The 23098-nt window shown below is 41.6% G+C and overlaps 1 protein-coding gene across 2 annotated transcripts in view; it reads right to left on the bottom strand.

Annotated features, from left to right (window-relative positions):
- The window catches only part of QPCT (glutaminyl-peptide cyclotransferase), a 28757-nt gene extending 8442 nt beyond the window's left edge, over window positions 1-20315 (bottom strand). For both annotated transcript variants that reach the window (XM_023216327.1, XM_023216328.1), the window contains exons 1-3: window positions 20016-20315; window positions 12372-12518; window positions 5429-5707 (exon numbers count right to left, since the gene is read on the bottom strand). In XM_023216327.1, the coding sequence (XP_023072095.1) occupies window positions 5429-5707; window positions 12372-12518; window positions 20016-20135 (546 nt within the window). In that variant the 5' untranslated portion in view covers window positions 20136-20315. The remainder of the gene's footprint in view (window positions 1-5428; window positions 5708-12371; window positions 12519-20015) is intronic.
- Window positions 20316-23098: the final 2783 nt, after the last annotated feature.

The raw sequence follows: 23098 nt of genomic DNA, 5'->3' as shown, positions 1-23098 counted from the left end.
TATATTATATTATATTATATTATATTATATTATATTATATTATATTATTACACACAACACACACACACAACACAACACACACACACAACACACACATACACACACAACACAACACACACATACACGTATATGTCAATTCCAAAAAATATATCTCCAGCCCTGACTTCACTACCGATCTCCAGACTACATATTCAGCTGCCAAATGAAGATCTCCACACAGACGTTAATAGACACCTCAAACAAAGCGTCAAAACTCAGTTCCTGAGGTTCCCCCGGAAATGTGTTACCAACAGTCTCCTCAACCAAATAGATGGCAACACCACCCTTGCAGTCACTCAAACCAAAAGCCAGTGGGGATCTCTCTTTCTGTACTTTCCCATATACACAAACATCCCAATCCAGTTCGTCCTGCCTCTGCAAACCTATTTCCCACCATTCCTCACCACAGGCCTCTCTTTCATTTGCTTTGTTTTCTTTGAGCTTAATATGTCTTCACCATTATGTGGTCAAGCGTTCCAGACACTATCACACCTTTCTTCCTCGTGTGTCTGTCTGGTTTTGTTTTTTAAGCATGGGCCCTTCCGGAGCCCTCTGCTGCCTGCTCCAGCCTGGACTGACCACTAGGCCTGTTGCCCATCTGTTATCTTGGGGCTCCCCTCACCATCACTGTGCAGATTTCTGCCCCTCCTATATAGTACCCCCAGTGAGCTGAACTCCATGACTCCCTCTTCCTTGATTTTTTTCTTGATCTTTCTAGAGCACAGCTTTAAGCAATTTCTGGGGGGAAAAGTACAGTACATGGGAGTGAAAATTGTTGAGATTTACCTCTGAAAATGTCTTCATTCTATTTTCCTATTTAATTTGTCTGGGCCTGAAGATTCTGGGTTGCAAATTAGTTTTATTTAAAATATTTAAATTTTATTTAAAATATTGTTTTCTAGCTCCCAAAGTTTCTATTGAGAAGTCCAGTGCCATTCTCACTCCCAATACTTTTTATATGATCTACTGGAATTGTTACAATTATTCTCCAGAAGTCAAAATCATCTCCTTTTTGTCATTCCTCTTTCTAAAAACAAAGATATTTATTCTACTTTAGGATCCAACTGTTTTATTGATTTATTTATTTTAAAAATTGAAATTTTAATTTCCAAAAGCTCCTTCTTGTTGACTGATTGTGCTGTTATTGCAGCATTCTGGTTTTGTTTCATAGATATAATGTCTCATCTTATCTCTGTAAGAATATTGGAAGTGTCCTCCAAGTAATTTTCTGCTCTATTTCCTCCAACTTCCTTTTAAATTTGTATTATTTGTTTTGCTTTCTTTCTTTTTTTTTTTTTACATTTAAAAAAATTATTTATTTATTTATTTAAGAGACAGAGTCTCACTCTGTTGCCCAGGCTGGAGTGCAGTGGTTCAATTATAATGCACTGCAGCCTTGAACTCCTGGGCTCAAGCAATCCTCCTGCCTTAGCCTCCCAAGTAGCTAGGACTAAAGGTGTGTGCCACCATAACCAGCTAATTTTTTTCTTTTTTAAGAGAGGGAGCCTCACTATGTTGCCCAGGCTGGTCTCAAACTCCTGGCCTCAAGCAATCCTCCCACCTCGGCCTCCCAAAGTGCTAGGATTACAGACATGAGCCACTGCTCCAGGCCCTTTCTTTCATGCTGGAGTCTGTCCTCAAATGTCTGGTCATCCTTTGTGTTCATTCATGTTAAAGAATAAGATATTAAAATGCTGGTTGGAGACACAGATTGGTTGGCTTCACTGCAGGGCAATCTGGTGCCCAGCCAGTGTTTTCATTGAGAATTACTGAATGTCACCATCTGGGATTTTTCTGTGGGGTGGTTCACATTCTCTGAAGAAGAATTCTTCAGTTTCCTATCTGATGGCTTTCTGGTGCTGAAGATGGGAGAGAGACTGTAGATCTCACTGTTCAATGTGTAGGCTTTCACGTAATCTCCCTTGTTTCCATGGGGTACCTCACTGTCACCCTCCTCTATACTTGCTATTCTCAATTCCATAACCTCCCTGGTTCAAATTCTCTAGAAAAATATTTTCTCATCTCTGGCAAAGGCACAAGGGGCACTCACCTGCCTCTGTAGTGTAGGGTGGGAATCTCTATATCCACATACTCCTTCAACAGACTTCCAAACACTCTCCACTCCAGCCCCTTCCTCACCCTGCCTTCCTCAGCTTATCACATCTCCAGTCCCTTTTGGGGATTCTATCAGGAAAATCACTGGCTTCTTCCATTTCTTCCCTCTCCAGGACAGCGTGACTTCTCTCCACTCTGATATGTCATCTGCCATTTCTCCATCCAACTTCTGTCTTTATATTGTTGTTCCTAGTCACAGATGTTCTCTAGTTTCTTCAAAAAAATGGAGTTTCCCTGATTGTTTTAACAGTGATTTCAAAGGAGAAAAAAAAATTGTCTTTATCATCTGAAAACTAAGTTAATTTTATATGCTAATCATTCATATTGCTCCTTAATTATACCATGAAGAAAGCACAGTTTAATTTGATTTGAATCCTCCATAACTCCTGGAGAGCATTAAGCAGAGGACATGTTTGTGCAATATAAATGCACTCAGAGTTTAATAAGCATTAAATAATTAAACAGATTTTCTCATTGGCAAATATTGTAAGGTGCTTACTTCAGTAGAGACATTCTAAGCTTCCAGTTGTTTAAAGGGCCTTGAAAGTTCTAGCTCCAAATCAGGCAACATAATCACAGAACAAGAGGGCAGAACGGGACCAGTTGGGACAAGAGGCATTCTGCTCATGCCCAGGGCAGAGGCAAAAGGAGGTAGTTTTTATCTCTTGCAGGTTTGACAGTTCAAGTACCTCAGTGAAACTTCAACAGCTGGGCGACTCCAGTGATCAGTACAATGATTTACTCTCATTCTGTTTGTCTAATATCCATTCGTTTAGCCAGCAGTAAACTGTTGTGGACATTTATCCTGAGTCCCATGAGGCAACCTGCTCTTTTTGCTTCATTTCAGGAATGGCAGAAAAATAGCCATGGACTTCGTTGTTAGTAACTCAGTCTAGTACCTGGGAGCTAGGAGAATCTGACTGGCCTGATGTATGAAGGTCTTCATGGTAACACTACGAATGCCTAATTACCAGTGTTCACATAGTCAGTGGGTTATCTGCAGTCTTTCCCCATTCAAGGTTGTATCAGTTAGCTAATGGCACAGTAATAGAATAGAATAACACCCCAAACACAGTGGCTTGAAATGCCATTATGTATCTTCCTGGGATACATAACCTCTGTTGGTCAGCTAGGGAACAACTGATCTAGAATGGGTTTGACTGGAGCAGCTCTGCTTCACCGTGCAGTCAGTGAGGTTGGTTCTGCTCCAGGTGTTTCATCCTTCTGCTGGGACTGGCAGGCTAGCCAGGGCATGCCATTCTCATGGTTATGGTAAAGACATGGAAGAGCAAGCCCAATGGTACAAGCACACTTCCAGCCTCTGCTTGTGTCACCTCTGCTAACATTCCATTGGCGAAGGCAAGTCAAATAACCAAGTCCAGAGTGAAGGGATGAGGAAGTACAACCGGCTACAGTGGGAGGGCACAGCAAAGTTACCAGACAAAGGATGCGGATGTGTAACGACAGTCCTATTACTGGAGAGAAGTGGGGCTATGAAGAGTTGGGAATAATCCAGTCTACTTACCCAGTGCTCTTTCAGGTCACTTTCCACCACCATCTACCCAATCCATCACAGCTGAAGGACTTAACTCCTCAATACAAATTTAGTTAAAACATGTAAGTGGAAGAATAAATCTGATACTCTCAAAGTCTGCATTCAAACACAGCCTCTTAAAAAAATTCCCCACCTCGGGGCGGGGCGCGGTGGCTCAAGCCTGTAATCCCAGCACTGTGGGAGGCTGAGGCAGGCAGATCACGAGGTCAGGAGATCGAGACCATCCTGGCTAACACGGTGAAGCCCCAACTCTACTAAAAGTATAAAAAATTAGCCAGGCGTGGTGACGGGCACCTGTAGTCCCAGCTACTCCCGAGGCTGAGGCAGGAGAATGGCGTAAACCCGGGAGGCGGAGCTTACAGTGAGCCGAGATCGCACCACTACACTCCAGCCTGAGCAACAATACAAGACTCCGTCTCAAAAAAAAAAATCCCCACCTCACCATTTATCGCTAACAGAAAGGATTACTATGAGAATGTATATGTTGATTTGAATTTTTTTAATGATGACCCCGATCAATAATTCATTCAGACCTTTCTATTAATATTTCTGGTCACCAAAAGCAGGTAGAGCTATATGGGAAAAGCAAAGGAGTTCACTCAGAGAAAATACATCCATTACACAGAGCAATGTCTTCAAATCATACTTCATTTTGTGTCCTTATACTAGAAGTGCAAATATGAAAAATCAGACTTTTGCATCAGCTTCTGAACTCCTTCATCCAATTGCTGGGGAAGGAAACTAGTTAAAAGCAGGGCACTGCATGGGACAAAGGCATTGTAGAAGGCTCAGAAGACAAAACAAACCAAATAATAAGTGAAAAGGAGACTGAGAGGGTATAAACAAGTCTTGCTTTCTTCAAGTTCAGCATATCCAGCAAAAATAGAACCAAATATCTCTATTACTTCCATTACAAGATAAACCTTTTACTTCTTTACCCCAATTGTATCAAAGGCTGGACCATTCATAAAGCTCTGAGGGGGGAACAAAGCATTTGTTGCCTGAGAACAAAGTTTTTTGTTTTTGCTTTGTTGTGTTTACTTGGTTATGAGTGATATCAGAACAAAATGTCTTCATCTAGTTTAGCACTTTTTCCCCATATACCCTTAAGAACACCAAGACTGAAATAACATCTGAGAGTCCCAGAAGTATTTTGAGCTGAGAGCATAACAAAAGCTCCGCTATGCTACATAAAATGGAGCTGAGATTCACAGATAATAACAATAATGCATTTCTGCTTCATGCTTTTTCATCTTGATAGGTCTGAATTTCCCACTCTCCACTTCAGAACCACTTTGCTGCAACTCCCTCCTCCAACCCAAGAGCCACCATCTCTCAGATCAGAAGGTTGTAATGTTTCATGATCGAAGAAACAAGAAGAAATAAACACAGTTCATTACAAAACACAATTCTCATACTATACCTGAAACAAACTTCCTCCTTCATTTTTCACAAAGAAATGTTGCATTTAATTTAATGTGCATTCAAGGCTGAGAAATCAGGTACCAATTAATGAATGCTTTGCCACGTATCTTAAGTTTATTGCCCATGGTTGACATTCCAAATCATGAAATCTTTCAATTAACATTCATAATAAAAATATACCAAAAGTCTCCATTTCTAAATGGAGACTTCTCATTCCACCAAGGATTCTAGAATTCACTCTGAGTTACTGCTAATGTACTTTATCCTAGGAATCAACAAGCGGAAAACAGATACCTTTAAGGAAAGGAGTTTCTTGTCTAAGGCACGAGCGAGTTCCAACATCATTGCACATGGCACAGCTGAATCAGTGGCTCCTACAAACACTCTGTTGTCCCAATGGGAAAAATACTTGGAGTCATAGTGGCAGGCGAGGACCAAGTGTCGTTTAGCAGTGGGATTGAGGGTGCTGATGATATTTGAGAAAGACCGGTACCCATAGGGCGTCTGAGTCAAGAAGGTGTCTATTTCCAAGACCCAGTCAGCCTGAAGCCTCTGAATTCGCTGCATGATGTGCTGATCAAAACAAAAACCAGAAATTTACATCTAAACAAACAGCTTTCATTTGTTAACTGTGATTCTAAAACTTTAAGTAGTGCCTTTCAAATTAAAATTGCAATACACGCTTATTGTATTAACAGCAATATTATTGCAATTAATAATTGCTTTGTATTGTTACAATTAATAGCATTTGTCCTGTTTAAAGGAGAAGCTAATCCTCTTGCCTCTCCCCTAAACTTCCCCTTACTAATCAATCTCAACCAATTGCTAATATTAACCAAGGTTAATAGTTTGATGCAGATCTTTCGACATATCTTCTCCTTGCTTATGCAAACCTACAGTAGCACACAAACACATATATTTGGCAGAGGGGCATATGTTTTTATAGGAAAAGAATCCTACTTTTTACATTACTCTCCCCTTGCTTTTCTCATTTAACAATATATTATGGACATGTCTACAAGTCAGGAGATAGAGATGCAGTTCGGTAATAGTAAAGTACACTTTTAGTATTTCTAGGAGGCTACAAAGGCATGTTTGAATAATTAAGTAAACCAGCATCCTATAGGTCTCTATCTCTAAGCTCTTCAAAGACAAGAACTGCAAATGGTAGCTCTTTCTGTCCCAAGTGTATAACATGGGTCCAAGTCCACCAAATGCTTTATATGTAGTGAACACGAATAAAAGATACTGATGCTCACCTGCTAAGGATAATGTTGAAAGCTCCCATAGCTAGGGGGTGGTTGGGGTTATTTCAGATCTCTGCTCACTCTAAGAATTAGTAAGCAACCCTGAACCGTAATAACATATCAAGCAGCTTTCCCTCTGCACCCGAGGCAGGTCAAGACGTGCTGCAAATGCTGGCAAATAAAAAAGAGAATCTCTTTCCCCATCTCTGCTAGCCACCTTGAGCCTTATAAGGCAACATAGTGACTTACAGAAGAAAGCAACAGGTGGGGAAAGTAACATCACTTCAGGAACTAGAAGTATCTCTTTAAAGAACATATAGAATTTGTGATGTGAGAAGTTATAGGTGAGTTCATTGCTGGTTCATTTGCCTTTTCCCATCCTTATTTTATCTTGGCTTCACTTTCCTGTGTTCCTTGGTTTTTTTGTTGTTGTTGTTTTGTTTTGTTTTGTTTATTTTGTTGTTGTTGTTTTTTAACAGGGCTTCACTCAGTCACCCAGGCTGAAGTGCAATGGCGTAATCTCAGCTCACCGCAACCTCCGCCTCCTGGCTTCAAGCAATTCTCCTGCCTCAGCCTCCTAAATAGCTGGAATAACAGACACATGCTACCATGCCTGACTAACTTTTTTTTTTTTTTTTTTCTTCTGTAGAGATGGAGTTTTGCCATATTACCCAGGCTGGTCTCAAACTCCTGGGCTCAAGTGATCCATCCGCCTCTGCCTCCCAAAGAGCTAGGATTATAGGCGTGAACCACCATGCCCAGGCTGTTCCTTTTGTTTGTTTGTTTGTTTGTTTGTTTTCAAATATCATATACATCATTGTAAATTGCCTTAATTTATTTTTATAAAAAGTCAAACGACAAACTAACATCAAAATAACTGACAATTTGTCCCTCAATTAACATCTAACCAAAAACCAACATTTCAGATCTAAACAGTTCAGATCTAGACAGTTTAGATCTGGGATGGACCTTAAGATGATAAATGAATAACTGGAAATGAATGTGAAGGCTTTTTTTTTCCTCCTCCAAAGAAATACAGGATTTTCTATCTTAGCCAAGTCCCATGTGGCCTGCGCTCACCAATGCGACATGATACGTAGGCAAGAGCCTCAAAAAAACTGTGACAGGAAGCTCCCAAAGAAAGGGGAATTTAAATAGTGGGACGACACTGAGCCTACCGTCAGTCCTGCAAAAGCCAACTAAACAAATGATTCCTCAGCTAGAGACTCCTTGCTTTTAATAGTGGGTGGACTTTGTCCTAAAGAGCATTGTGTATGCAGTACCTTACCTTTTCTATTGCAAATTTACATGCTGTCTTATCACCTCATCAAAAGAAATGTTTATAACCTTTTTTGAAATCAGCATTCATAACTCTCCACAATTTGTAGTACTGTGCTTTGCTCACAGTAGGCTATCAGTAAATATGGGTTCATTCTAACAGTAAATACGAATTGATTTAATGAGAATATATAAAACTATATGATACAAAGCATTAATAGTTTGAATAGAGAGAAATCACTATGCATCTAACATGAGTTTTTCTGCAGACTATGAAAATGAGTTATCCCTAGACTGTAAAAAAAAAAAAAAAAAAAAAAAACCAATAAAATGGGTGATTTATAAAAAAAAAAAAAAAAAAAAACATATACTCCAGAACATCTGGTATCCAGATGATGAAATGCTCCATAAAATGGCTTCTTCAACACCAATTGCAGATTGCAAGCTTGCAAAATGAATTGGACTTTTTAAAAATATATCTGTTAGCATTAATCAAAAGTCGCACACAAACTTATTTCTCAACTTGTTACCAGGTCTTGATCATAATTTCTGATGACCTTGTTGACACTAAAGTCCATAAGAGAATCAGCAAACATCCTCAAAAGAGTTTTTCCTGAAGCAGCTTTTTTCATTTTTTGAGACGGAGTCTCACTCTGTTGCCAGGCTGGAGTGCAGCGGCACAATCTTGGCTCACTGCAACTTCCAACTCCCTGGTTCAAGCAATTCTCCCGCCTTAGCCTCCCCCTGAGAAGCTGGGATCACAGGCACGTGCCACCACGCCCAGCTAATTTTTGTATTTTTGGTAGAGACAAGGTTTCACCATGTTGGCCAGGATGGTCTCGATTTCCTGACCTCATGATCTGCCTGCCTCAGCCTCCCAAAGTGCTGGGATTACAGGCATGAGCCACCACACCTGGCCCTGCAACTTTTTTGTTCAGTGTAAATATTTTTTGTTTATCTTAGCAGCTAAGATAAATCATCTTTATAAACAATCAAATTGGCTGCATAATCTAATTAGTTCACAAATATCCCTTGTTGTTTTGTTTTTGGCTTTCAGACTTAGTCTACAAGTCCCCACCAGAAGTCTCTAGCGGAACTCCCCAAACTACCGTTACTATCATACAAATACCCCTCAGTAGGGAGTGTGTGGCTGTGGCAGGGAATCTAAAGCAGTTGCGCTTTCCCAGTACTAAAGCAGCAAAGGGCTGGGCCCTCCAGGAGTGCTAAAAAGCAATTCAGAATATAGATCACACTTTGGGTTGCTATACATGTATGTTTTAAAATGGAGAGGAGAGAAAAAAGGAGAAAGAGAAAGAGTGAGAGAGATGGAGACAGGGATAAAGCAGAGATGGATGGAGACTGAGTAGAGAAAGAAAAAAAAATACAAAGATGAAGATATGAGCACGAGAGAGAGGCTATTACAAGACAGTCTACTTCCAAAGAGTGGTAGGGGGATTTATTCTAGGTTAACACTAGTGAATGATCCTGGGTTTCATTTAATTAAACATAAATTCTAGTTTCCAGGTTCTGAGCAACAATGACATCAGTAGACCAGATTTGTTTGGAGGAAGGTGATTTTCCAGTTTGCGCTAAGTCTGCAAACACATTGTTGTCAGGATGCTGACTTCTGCCACCCAAAGACTCAGGTACCTCTTTCCGCTTGAATGCACCATATATGAGTCCCTCAGGCTCCTCCTCTTAGGGGGCTGGACTGAGGGTGCACCTGGGATCTATGTATCCAATGATATTCAGTTTCGGTGGCTCAGATGCACTGTGCATCTGTGGGGGATTTTACCTCCTGAAGTTTCTAGTTTGCCTCTTTCAGACAAAGGATATTGCTTGCCCATTTGTGAGACTTTATCATCTTAATTTTTAAATTTTTTATTTCTATCTTATAAATCAATGAAATAGCCCCAAATGTATTATCTTCAAATTATTTATTTTACAAATAACTCATCTCCTCGAAATAAAATTTCCTAATAATCCAATAGACAGCTTTGGGGTCATCGATCAGAGACCAGGAAAACACATAATGTGGGACAGGTTTCCCCTAAAATATTCTCTTTCTATAAAAGAGAATCCATAGTAATGCACATCTTTACTGATAACTATAAAAGTTAATTCACAAACCAATTTTATATCAAGTTTACCCTTTTTTAATATTTGAGGATCTTCTCTAGTTATATCCTTGAAACTCTAAATTATAAAACATCTCATCTAGTGTTCAAAAAGTCCTCAGGAGAAAAAAAAAAAAGGTTCAATCATTTTTGTTTCAATTCAGTTCTACATGAAAGGATCTAATCTTAGTCAAATTAAGGCCATTCGTGTAGTTCCCTCATAATTACTCTGTCATCTACCTCACTTTCAAAATGAGAATTCCTTTGTCTTCCACAGCTTAGAAGATAAGTCTCTAAAAATTAATGGTAATTTTCTTATCAAAAAATTCTAAAATGGAATCTAAGTGAGATATCTAACATAGCCATCAGCCACACCATGCACAGGCAGCTCCGCAGTAGTTCCCAACACATTCTAAAATACTGTCTATAAATTTCTCATTTGCCTCCACCCCCATATGATAGTGGAGAATGTTATTGAAACTTTAGCAACACTTTTAAATGAATATGTATATTTTTAATTACAACAGTATCTATGTATATTATTTATGCTATATACTGTCTTCTGTTGAAGCTAAAGATCAACTAGCAATGTTTATTGTGTTCATGGATTTCCAGAGCCTGCAGGTGAGGAAACTCAGGCCTGAAGTATGCATATCATTTCTGGGTATATACAGTGCTCTGGGCAAATGGTATGGGGAAATAAAAGAGGTTGAGTTGAATGGGAAGAGTAAGCATCAGAGACCTCGATTTTTTCTAACAAGGAACTGAGGCTTTTGGAAAATGCCAGTTAAGTGCCCTGACCTTCTTTTAAGAAAATGCTTGAGAGATAAGGCCCAGGCAATACTGTTAAAGTGAATGGTATGTGCCTTACTGCCCAACTTGGGCATAAGAAGATCGAGAGCTGGAGACATTTGAGGGCACGAAGCACAGAACTGATTCCTCCCAGCTCTCTAGTGATAAGATAGAGATCTCAAGCAGATTCTGGCCTTATCACTGGTACAAGTATAACCTTGAGCAAGTTAATTCATATACCTCAACCTCAGATCTTTTAAAATTCCTAACATTGAGATAATAATAGCGTCCACACACTGTTGTGAAGGCTGAATGAGATGATCTATGCAAAGAATTCAGTAAAGTACCTGACCCAGAAAAACTGCTCAGTGAAAGTCAGCCATCATCACTATTATTCTTTGCTCTCCCTAAAGGTTAGACAGAACTAAGGTGCCTGCAGGTTGTCTACTGTCTAATTCCTTGGGAGAAGCCAGAGCTATTCAGATGGAAGACAAGAGGCTAATGGGGAGACAGACATATGGATATCTAGGCTAGCCTGAGGGGCAGAGGCTACCCACTGGGTAGAAAGGAAGAGCCCAGCCCGGCTCGGTGGCTCACGCCTGTAATCCCAGCACTTTGGGAGGCTGAGAGACAGATCACGAGGTCAGGAGATAGAGACCATCCTGGGAAACGTGGTGAAACCCCGTCTCTACTAAAAATACAAAAATCAGCTAGGCGTGGTGATGTGCACCTGTAGTCCCAGCTACTGGGGAGGCTGAGGCAGGAGAATGCCTTGAACCCAGAAGGTGGAGGTTGCAGGGAACCGAGATCATGCCACTGCACTCCAGCCTGGGCGACAGAGCGAGACTCTGAAATCGAAAGGAAGAGCTCAAGAGCTGGGCACCTGGGACTTGCAGTTTTCACTCTGGGCACAGCAGTGGGTGCCAAGGTCTTTTGCCTGAGGAGTTTCAGAAGAGGATGTGAAGGGCCAGTCCCATTCCTTCCCAAGTGGCCCCTTAAAATGGGGTAGTTTGAAAAAAACAGATATTCAGAGGTGAGGTTTCAGATTGCTTAGGAAGATCGACATTGAGGAGGCAGAGACATCCAAGGTCTGGCCCAGCTTATTCTACCCTCCACGATGATGGTAAAATCAATGGGTCTTGAAATCAGTTTAGTGGGTTATGACCAGCATTTTTTTAAGAACCAATAAAATAGAACTGACAATATCGCAGTAAAATGCAAGTTTAAATAAGAGTATTTTTCATGGAAGTTTTGTTTCAGTTAAATATACCAGTACGTTTGTGTGTATAAAATGTAAAATCCATTTTTTTTACTTTCTGTCAGAGTCAGAATTTTGAGAAGCACTGCCCTGGAGAAATGTAGCTTATCACCAGCTTTAACTCTCCCTCCAGGGAGAATACAATTTCCCTAAGGCAAGTGATGGCCTGATAGTACAATGATACTCTTGGCCCAGAACCTTCAAGCAAGGACTCCCTAAGGCTGTTGCTGTTCATTGCTTAGGATTCAAGAAAACTTGGTTGGGAGACTCGGGGTGTGTAACTGAATGGTCAAGAGTTAAGGACTGTGTAATGTTGTACCCCAAATAGAGACTTCACACATAAACTATTGACATTAACATGTACCACTTAGTATTCAGAACAGACAAGTACTCTCAGTCGTTTGATTTTTCTTGGTTGACTATTTGGTGAATAAGGAGATGACAGATCTGAATATTAGACACCTCAGAACTTCAGCCATAACATTATCCCTCATGGGAAAGCAAAGTATTCACACAACCTTGAGGTTTATGTCCCATGTTCTCACCTGACGAGCAGCATAGCTTCCAGGGGATCCCGGGTATCGCTCTATCAGCAACGGCTGTAAGTCATTTCGCCACATTCCAGAGATACTGGTGCCTTCTGCAATTTGCCGAAGAGCCGATGAATTCAAAATGGCTGGTTGGTGATAATTCTGAGGATTCAATGAAATCATTTAACTGGCTATCATTTCATAATATGTTTAAGACTCTGACATGTTTGCAATTAATTGCTTAAAACTTCAAAATAAGGGAGAACTTTATGTCAAATTAGGTAAATTAAACTACTCAACTTTAAAATTGGGCTGTTAGGGCCAGGCACGGTGGCTCAAACCTGTAATGCCAGTACTTTGGGAAGCTGAGGCAAGAGGACTGCTTGAGCCCAGGAGTTTGAGACCAGCTCTAGCAACATAATGAGACCTTGTCTCTACAAAAAATGAAAAAATTAGCTGGGTGTGGTGACCCATGGTGTGTGCCCGTTGTTCCAGCTACTCAGGAGGCTGAGGTGGGAGGATTGCTTGAGCCCAGGAGGTTGAGGTTGCAGTGAGCTGTGTTACTGAGCCCTCCAGCTGAGCAACAGGAGATCCTGTCTCAATAAAAATTTAAAAATAATTTAAAAACCCAACTGTTAGCCTAAGTAAATCTTACACAGTTTAGAGTAAGAGTAGTCAGGGAAGACTTTATAGATGAGCCACAAATTAAGGGGTCCTCGAATTTTAATAGGATTTTAATAGCAAGCCTAATTCAAAATTTTATAATGATTACATGTTGAAATGGTAAATTTTTGATACATTAGGTTAAATGAAGTATATTATTAAAATTAATTTTACCCTTTTTCCACTTTTTTAATGTGGCTACTAGAAAAATTAAAATTATATATGTTTCTTTCATAACCTTTTTTTTTCTTTTTTTTTAAGCTGGGGTTTCTCTCTGTCACCCAGGCTGGAGTGCAGTGGTGCAATCTGGCTCACTGCAACCTCCATCTCCCAGGCTCAATCAATCCTCCCACCTCAGTCTCCTGAGTAGCTGAGTCATTATTTCTTTTTATTATTTTATTTTAGATGGAGTTTCATTCTTGTTGCCCAGGCTGGAGTACAATGGCGTGATCTTGGCTCACTGCAACCTCCGCCTCCTGGGTTCAATCAATTCTTATGTCTCAGCCTCCCGAGTAGCTGGGATTACAGGCGTATGCCACCACGCCCAGCTAATGTTTGTATTTTTAGTAGAGCGGGGTTTCATCATATTGGTCAGCCTGGTCTCGAACTCCTGACCTCAGGTGATCCACCCGCCTCGGCCTCCCAAAGTGCTAGGATTACAGGCATGAGCTACCACACCTGGCCCTGAGTCATTATTTCTATTAGACAGTGCCAACTCAGATGATTGTTGCAATTCCTTTCAGCCTGAGATTGGTGAGTCTATAGCCAACTAAATAGTAAACTTTTTAACTTCAATTAAAATTATTTTTAAATTCCATTAAAGTTCACATAACATTCATATTTGTATTTTGATGACTTCACACATACTGTATATTCTTATGATACTGGTAATGATGAACCATTCATTCATTACATGTTTATCAGGCACCTAATAATGGAATGTGTTACTCCTCCTCAACAGGAAGAGAATAATTGATCAGATGACTCCTTCCCTAAGGGGAAGGATAAGGATGACATAAGAATATTGAATTATTTGGAGGGCAAAACAGAAGTTAGGGGAGGCCTATTTTACAGTTCCTTTCAGGACCAGCATTAGTTGAATACATTTAAGTAGTCAGGCAAGTATTTTCATTCCATGTGACCCAGTCCATGTGACTGGTGTGAAACTGGACTTCAGATAATGCTTATTGCCTAATTACTTACACTCATCTACACTCTGAGATGGCTGTTTACTCTCCAGTACTTACCATGCAAAGAGCATGGGCTATAGGATCAGACAGACCCTCTCAACTCAGCACCCCACCACCTACTAGCTGTAACTCTTTCCAGGTTACTAAACCTCAGTAAGGCTCAATTTCCTCATCTGTAAAACAGAGGTAATAACACCTGAATCCTAGGGTGACTAGAATTAAGTGAACTAACATATGTAAACTGCCATAGTAAATATTCAATGTATTAGTTATTATTTCCTTCTATCAAACACTAAAGAGCCATAGAATGAATTTTAAAGTTGGAAAAGCCACTTAGAGATGCTCTAGTCTCCAACCTCCTTCATTTATATTTGTGGAAACCGAGATTCGTAGAAACCAGTTGACTTCCTGAGGTTGAAGGAGAGTTATAGGTAAATCCACAAAAAGATCCTGTCTGTGGATTTCCAATCCCACGCTAGTTTTACTCTGCCTCACTGTATCATTTATGCACTTCCAGTTTATTCCCGAATATTGATGGTGTGCCTGAACATCAGAAGATTTGTGTTTGTTTATTGGTAGGACATTTTTAAATATTTTCCTTGATAAACTTGTCAGTGCAGGCTTTAAATCCCTTGGTACCTCCAGAATCTAAGTCCTCATGCCAGTTCCCAAACAGCAGTTGGAAAAAGAAAGCTGAAGCTGAAGCTGAAAGACAAAGCAATAGAAATGTGCCAAGGGATAAGAAGAATATGGAGGCAAGAGGTCAGAAGACTTCCATGGTTAATTATTACTCAACCCGGCCAACAGAAGCCTGTCTGGTCTCCCCGCTCACCCTTGCTCACCATGCTTCGGTCACCCTGGCATTTGGCCAGGCCTCAAATGCTCTGAGGTTATGCCCTCATGAGGCTTTGGCGTCTGTGGTGCCTTCTGCCTTACAAGTTGTTTCCCTTCCTCTTCACCTGGCTAACTCCTGCTCACTTCAGCTTGCAGCTTGGAGGCCACTTCTTTGTGTGTTTACTTGTTCAGTGTCTGTCTTTCGTGCAAGACATCAGCTCCATAAGGGCTGGAACTCCCTCTCTCTCTGTTGCTTACCTCTCTCTCCCACACAGGCCACACAGGGCCTGGTTCATCTTGAGCATTTGATAAATATTGGCCAAATTAATCAAAAAAGCAATCAACAGATGAACTATCTTTCTAAAATTATCTTTGCTAAGACTGTATTTATATAATAATAAAGTAACGTGGGCATTTTTCTGCATTGTAAATACCAAATCAGTTGAATGCACAAGCAAGCATAAAGACAGAAGAGACAGGTGGCTACCTGGTGCAATGGCCAGGAAGTGCTGTGGTTCAAAGTTATTGGGCTTTGCTCTTTTTGAATTTCTGACATTCGATGCTTCTGATGATGAAGAGCTGGGTTGACCCAAGCAGTCACTATGACAACCAAAACCGTTGTGTAAAAAGCTGCTTGACGAGCAGCTCCTTGTCTATTTACTGTCCAATACTCTATCCCAAAGCCCATCTGGTCACTGTGGACAGAAGCTTTCACTCCATGTCCACAGTGAAACGAAATCACTTGTGTTTAAATAGCTGGTTTCTAGAGGCTTGAAAGAGCTCTTAAGATATTTAAGAAAAAACAGGAACAAAATAACTGTCCCCTCCCTCAAGCGTCTCTAACTATAAGAGACACTGTGGATGAAACCTAGTTGGCAAATAGCACCAAAAAATGCTTAATGGATAACTAAAGGGTAAATTCAGCAGACAGGCCAGGCCTACTGATGCTCATGAATCTAAAGACTTACATGTGTTTGCTCCTCAACCTCCTGGGCTCAACCATTTAATTAACATACTTCGGTAAAGAGCCCTGACTCTCCTTGCCCCTCTGGGGGCAAAGATGCCCCTGTAAAATTGCAGAGTTAAAAGCTTCCCAGTAACTGAAGGACAGAGAAGAGGAAACAACCAACTCCACTCAGGCAATTACTTAAGCCTTCTATTCATTAAAGCCCTGCGTGGAAAAGCATTTGACTTTCCCAACCTAAATAGCATGCATTCAATGTTTAAGGGGTCTTATTCTCAGAACTCAATAAATATACAAATTTAGGTGGAGATGAGATGAATGAGTAAGAGGAAAAAGCTGGAAAGAAAGAGTGAGCTCAGCAGGGGAAAGTAACTCAGGCAAAAACAAAGTTGAGCCCAATGGTAAATGCAAACCTCAATTTACTGTAGGGTTATCTCAGTTAAAAGATACTTAGACAATTTTCTATCAGTGTAGGTGTTCTCAGAGGAATGATGCTCTGTTACAGCCCCTGCCTTGTCTTTTCATCCAGACAAAAAGGACACTAAGTCTGCTCTGAGTGACAAGAATCTTTCAGCCAAAAGTGTGAACCAGATATCCTGAAGCATCTCCTCTAGGCTAATCATGTGGTGCCAGGCCAAAGAGGATTTTAATTACATAATTGATAGAGTTGACCCAGCTTGCAAAGGGTTTTGAGGTTCCAAAACATTGAATTAACGGGAGGTCATTACAGAAGTGCGGCCAATGCAAGTCCAGTTTCTATTCTATATGAGCGTCTCCCAGGCAATTCTCAGATTAACACCTCTGTCTGTCTGCAAAGTCAGCTCAATCAGCAGTTATTGAACTCATTCTGTGTGTCAGAAGCCACTGATACTAAAAATTCACTGGGGGAATGGTTGGGAACTGAATAAGACAACATTTGTCTTTTTTTAAATGTAAGCAGCCCTCTACTTAAAAGCAGAGCAGTGCAGGCTTTAACCACAACAACTTAGGGTGAAATCTCAGCTCCCTCACTTATTATCTGTGACTAGGAAAGAGTCCATATCTGTAAAATGGATCTCATAGTACTTACCAACCAGATGGTAAGGCTCCAAAATGACATTTGGTCTTTCTCTCCCTACCAACACCCAGTCCGCCACTGACTTCCACGCCCCTGCCTTAGAGTCTCCATCGTTGCTTCCATTAGAATGCAAAACCAACAATCACACACACACACACACACACACACACACACACACGCAGAGAGAGAAAGAGAAGGAGAGAAATAGAAATAAAAACACCAAAATGGTTAATAGCAATTATCTCTGAAAAGTAGGATTATGGGTGACATTAGTTTTCTTTTTAATGTATTTTTCTGTATTTTCCAAGTTTTCTAAAATGAGCACATGTCGACTTTATAATTAGAAGACTTCAATAGAAGCCAGACTTTTTAGTTTATTGGAGCTAATATTTTTTAAAGAACATATAAAGCCCTCAAAAGCCATCAGTCATTTGCATCTAAGGAGGAATAATTTAATGAGATTCTGTTTAACAGCTGGTTGACAATGTTGTACTAAAGGAATGGGCCTGTACTAAAGGAATAGGACTGGTGACCAAAAGGCCTGGGGAAGGTTCAGAAAAAGTAACTCTGGAATATGGATCAACACCCAGAATAATGATGACCTTTAAGCTGCATGAAGGAGATCAAGGAAAGGAGAAAATAGGGGATGTCAGAAGAGAAAGTATCAAAAACAAACTACCTGTTTTGGAATGCCATTTAGGGTGCACCCCAGCCCAGAAAGAGAGAGTAAGCTCTTCATCGGGCCCTCCAACTTTCCTACTAGCCCCACACTTTTGCACTACCTGGGCACTGTTCTGGGTACATCAGCCAGGACTCATCTACCATTAGAAAAGCATAGAAGAAGAAAGGAGAGATCAGGGCTTAAGCCAAACCCTAGCTCTTCAATTCACTGGTGTAATAGTTGTCAAGTTTCCTCATCCACAAATTGAGGATGAATTCACTCATGGAGGGTGCTGTGAAGTTCAAGTGACGTGGTTTTATATATATATATATATCTCACCCCATACCCAGATGCCAATGCCTCTAAATACACACGTGTGTGCCCACCTGGGAGTTTAACAATTTATAATATTGTTATTATGGAATAATTGTTTCCAGGTTTCAAATATATAATCAAATCATGGTCTCTGAATGCCACCATAAACTAGAGTTAATCTGCTTTTACATATTCAAAGCCACTGAAAGAGACACACCTTTATTTCAAAAAGAAGGAAATGGATTTCAAAATTGATGCTTTCTTTACCACACCTCACCTGTTGGCAGATCAGTGTACCAAGGACATACGTCATATGATTAAAATAGTCAAACACCGTAAAAAATAGGAAAGCACACATATTTTAGTGTGGACCGATTCATCACCCAGGCTGCAGGACTTTATGAAGGTCTACAGAATAAGGGGAGGAAGCTAAAGATTGGGAAATGTGATGGCTGATTGTCATTCGCTTTTAACGATTTGAAAACATTCAGTTTCTCAATGGAACAGTGATCAGAAGCTTCTTAAAATAAATATAAAAGGGATTCGATTCATGCTTTAAAAAATGTTTCTCAAAAGTTAAATTTTCATTGGTTTAAAATATTTTAAGAATCACAGCACCTTTTCCCACCCATAAATACCCCCGCCTACACACACCTACAAATGATCTTTTCAAATTGTTTTTTTCAGTTTCCATCTCATTTATTCCCTTCCATTTAGATGTATCACAAAGATACTTTTGGTTTGGCTCCATATTCTAGTTTGTAATGTAATGTTCTCTTCCCAATTTCTCAGTGAAAAGATATTCTCAGTGAAGTGAAGAAGGAGAGGATTTTTTTTGTGTTGTTCCACGTTCTTCTTCATGGGCCCCCACGGGAAGTTGCTTTTCTTATAATAAAGTTATTCTTATGTTACAGACTTCCCTCACTCCCACCAGGTCCCCTGTGGCCTGTGGTCTCCATGTGTAAGTGGGGCCTGCTGTGACCCCTGAGTGGTGATTACATTAGATCCAAAGAATTGAAATGGGCTGTTCACATACATATGCATGTAGCTGGGTGGGAGTGGGCATTCACCAGTGTGCCCTGTATTTCAAACATTTAAGTAGATACAGGCATACTCTAAGTGTGTAAAAGGTCTGCTCAGTAACACTGCCAAAGTTTATATCGCTTTACTTTGCTGCTTTTTTTAATATCTCTATAACATACTATTTTACGCTAACATCATTAACATTTGCACAATCCCTTAGCAATTTCATGATTTCAAAACTGTTACACAAGAAAAGGAAGTAATTGTGAACCCATATACTTCTTGCAGAGGGAACTTGCAAATCACTTTTATCCTAAGTTCCTTATATGCGATTTCTACCTACAACTAGATCCATTTTCTCTGAAAATAGCAGGTACCCTCTTTTAAGGGGGAAAGAACAAAAAAGGCTTTTAAAGTAAGCAGGTCTCCAGTGAAGGTCCTTCCTTCCGAGTTGCTCCTTTTAAAAATCTAAAACAAACAACACACATCCGTCCTGAGACTTCAGCGCCCCAGCAGCATCCTTGGATGAAGCAGCGGGGGAGCTGCGGGCACACCCCCAGGCGCGCCCCGCACCCTGGCGGCCCCGGAGCGCGGGTTCCGCTGGCCTCGCGGGTCCCGAATGGGCGGTGGCGCTGCGATGCGCCCTCGCCTCCCGGCTCAGCCGCCGCTGGCGAGACACACTTCCTGTGCCTATCAGCACCCCCATCAGACCGCAGCCCAGGGGAGACCAGTGACATCATCCAGCCCCCCTGGCGTCTCCAGAGCAGCCCTGGACCGGCCGAGGCACCCCGGCGAGTACGCAGAGCCCCGACTCCTCCGGGCGCCGGTGCCTGGGCTGGGGACCGCGGCCCTGCCCCGCCTCCCGCTCTGCCTAGGTAGGGCTGGCCGGGCTGGGGGTCCCCGCACCGGACCAGAGCCGCTCAAGTACAACTACGCAGAAACAGCCCCTCACCTTCTCCTCTGGCCAGGCTGCGGCACTCGGACTGACTCCCCGGGATGCCCAGGGCAGGGCGGCCACCAGCAGCAGCAGGTGGAGGGTGCCCACGACTGGCCGGTGCCCTCCGCCTGCCATCTCTCCAAGGCTTTCTGGGAGCGAGTTCCCCTGGCCGCTGGCGGTCACGAGCCCGGGAACGCGCGTCCTTCGCCTTCCCTCTTCTCCACCCTTGGGTCGACTGCGCCCGCCTTCCCATCGCCTCCGGGTCGCCTCCCGCCGCCTCGCGCAGGCTGCAGCCCTCCTACCCCGGACCTTCGCAAACCCCGGGACTGGGCAGCCCTGGGTGACAGACACAAGCTTCCGAATCCAAGGGAACAAAGGCGGTCACTTCCTTCTCTGGGAGAGGATGAAAGGAAGGAAGGAAGGAAGAGACATGGAAGAGGCTTTTTATGATCTCCAATGCCAAAACAGGGAATAGAAACGGGAGGAAGGCTTCACCAGACCCTAGGGAGTTATGAAGTGTTTCCCACAGCTCCTAAAGAAGGGGTGGACAGGGAATCGACGTCTGCTGAACACTGCACCATGCACCCTCCTAGGTGCTTGTCCAGGCTTCCCGGATTTAATCCACTAATCCCATTTTACAGACGGGGAAACTGAGACCCCCTCCCCCCCTCATAGAAAGCCTGTACTGGAACCTGCAAGGAAAAGTATGACAGTGCATCTTTGCCTTTTTCTTTTTTCTCACAGATAGTTGCCTTGCCTCACAGGAGACAGACCATCATACTCTCAAATTGAAAAGGATGGTCAAAGTAATTGTCTGAAATAATGAGATCTAAAATATTCACAGCGGCTCTGAAGGCAGTCATCTTCGCCAAGGCATGGCCACAAAAGGAAAAGCCAAACACGATTTTATTTACTTTGTAACATCAAAGGTCATTGTTATCCAGATAATCCTAGTGCGGGAAAACATTTTAGTTTTGTCAGTAGGTTTCTGGTCCAAGTTGTCAGGACAATGACTTTCATCAGCCTCTTTTGCTTCCACAGTGAGGATCAGGGCTTGGCCTGCTCTGAGTCATCTCCCAGTAACATCTAGTTCCCAGAAAAATCGGAACAAGGACACTGAAGCAGAACCACTTCCCAGAGAGCAAAGATTTGAAGGTAAGGAAGCTGCCAGAAGGCCCACCCACTCACTCTGTCTTCCCAGTCTTGGCTATGAGTTTTTAAAGCAAGGGCTTGCCTGGAAATACACTGTTCTGCCCTCCTCTGGAGCTGTAGGAGAAGACAGGATGTAAATAACTCCTTTCCTGATGTTCAAATTTGCTAACCCTGTTCGTGTCTGAGAGTTTTGAGTGACAATTTAAATCTCTAGGCTTAAATAAAATTAAATACACCTTTATTACACCCACAGACAGTTCTGATCATCGGACCCCTTCAGAACTTTCTATTGGCTCCAGTTTCAGAACTAAACCACTGTCACATTCCCTAATATATTTCCTCTCTTGCTGCCTGGGTCAGCCTTGAAGTAGTGCATTTCCTGAGTGGCTGGGTAATAAAGAGCCTTTTTTTTTTTTTTTTTTTACCCTATTACCTTTACATCTTTTCACAATATGGTTCCTATAAGAAAGAGGACGTGGAAATAGCAAACCTAAATGAAACAAAGTGTGAGAGGTACTATCATGCTAAGTATAAGCAATTCCAAACAAGAAATATAGAAATAAGCTAAAATGTTAGTACATAACATAATGATGATTTTCTGTTTCCTAAGGTTCTCCAATTTTGGTTATATTTAAGTCAATAAGATGTTCTTACAGTTTGGTATCTACAGGAAGCAGACTCTGAGACAAGAGTTTAACATGCAGGATGTGTATTAGGGAGTGCCTTTGGGACAAACCCCTGTGGGAGGAAGAAGGGGGAACAGGAGAGAACAGAGGGAGAAGTTAGCAGCAAAGCAGGCCCAACAACCTCACCCAACTCCATGGGAGTCCTGAAGCTGAAAAAGACTGTCAAAGTTGTTCCATACTGGGCCAAAATGACTGGGGCCTTATCTCTGCACCTCCATGGAGTGATTTCCTGCAAGCGGCTTTCCAGCCAAAAGAGCTTGACTGCTAGAGGCTGTCAGCCAGCCGGCCTCCAACAGCTGGAGCAGGGTCCTTCCCTGGGGGCAGATCTGGGCAGCGCATCTCCTGTATCCACCACAAATGCATCCATGTATTGTATCTGGTACAAATCTACAACATTTCACATAGCTAGTGAGACTGATTTCAATACATTGGTTTTTTTTAATATGTCAGCTTTTCTGACAACTTTCCACGAATCTACAAATCCAACACCACTATGTATGTATCCCTTCTTTCCTTATGCATACCTTTTCTAGTATCTTACACACTAAATATCCTTCTCCTATCCTTCATTCATTCTTTTCTCTCCTCCTTCATTTGGGAAACTTTTAGAAATCCCTTATATCTGCTATTTTTGCCCTACTTCAACTTTTCCTTTCTTCAAACTCTTCCTATGGAAGATAACTAATGACTTTTCCATTTTAAGTTTCAGACCCTGTTTTTCATCATGGAAAAATGTGTTGTATATACAGTGATAACACTATTCTCAAGTGGAGAAATTTTTACTTCCATTACAGTATAGATTCTATACTGTGATGTGAGTGAAGGACCCAATTACCAAAACATCTTCTCCATGAAGCTGCCATGGATGGCAGGATGTTCCTACACCCAGTCCCACCTTTAAAGTGACACCATTAGACCAAAAGTAGTAACGACCAGAAGGGTCTATAAAACAATAGTTTTCAAAAGTGTGGTCCATGGATAATGGGGATTCCCCAAGACGCTCTTGGCTGTCTCCCAAGTCAAATCAACGTTTATAATAATACCAAAACCAGATTTACCTTTTCTACTGTATTGACTTTGCACTGATATTGCAAAACCAATGACGGGTAAAAATGCTGGCACCTTAGCCACTATCAAGACGGGACACAAAACTGTACTATTGAGGACGAAAATCTATACTTGTAGTCATTGTTCTTCCTTCCCTTCCCTTCCTTTCCCTTCCCTTCCCTTCCCTCCCCTCCCCTCCCCTTCCCCTCCCCT

The sequence above is a fragment of the Piliocolobus tephrosceles genome, chromosome 15 (assembly GCF_002776525.5).
Source record: "Piliocolobus tephrosceles isolate RC106 chromosome 15, ASM277652v3, whole genome shotgun sequence".
Taxonomy (NCBI): Eukaryota; Metazoa; Chordata; class Mammalia; order Primates; family Cercopithecidae; genus Piliocolobus; species Piliocolobus tephrosceles.
This window is presented reverse-complemented; position numbering and strand designations above follow the sequence as displayed.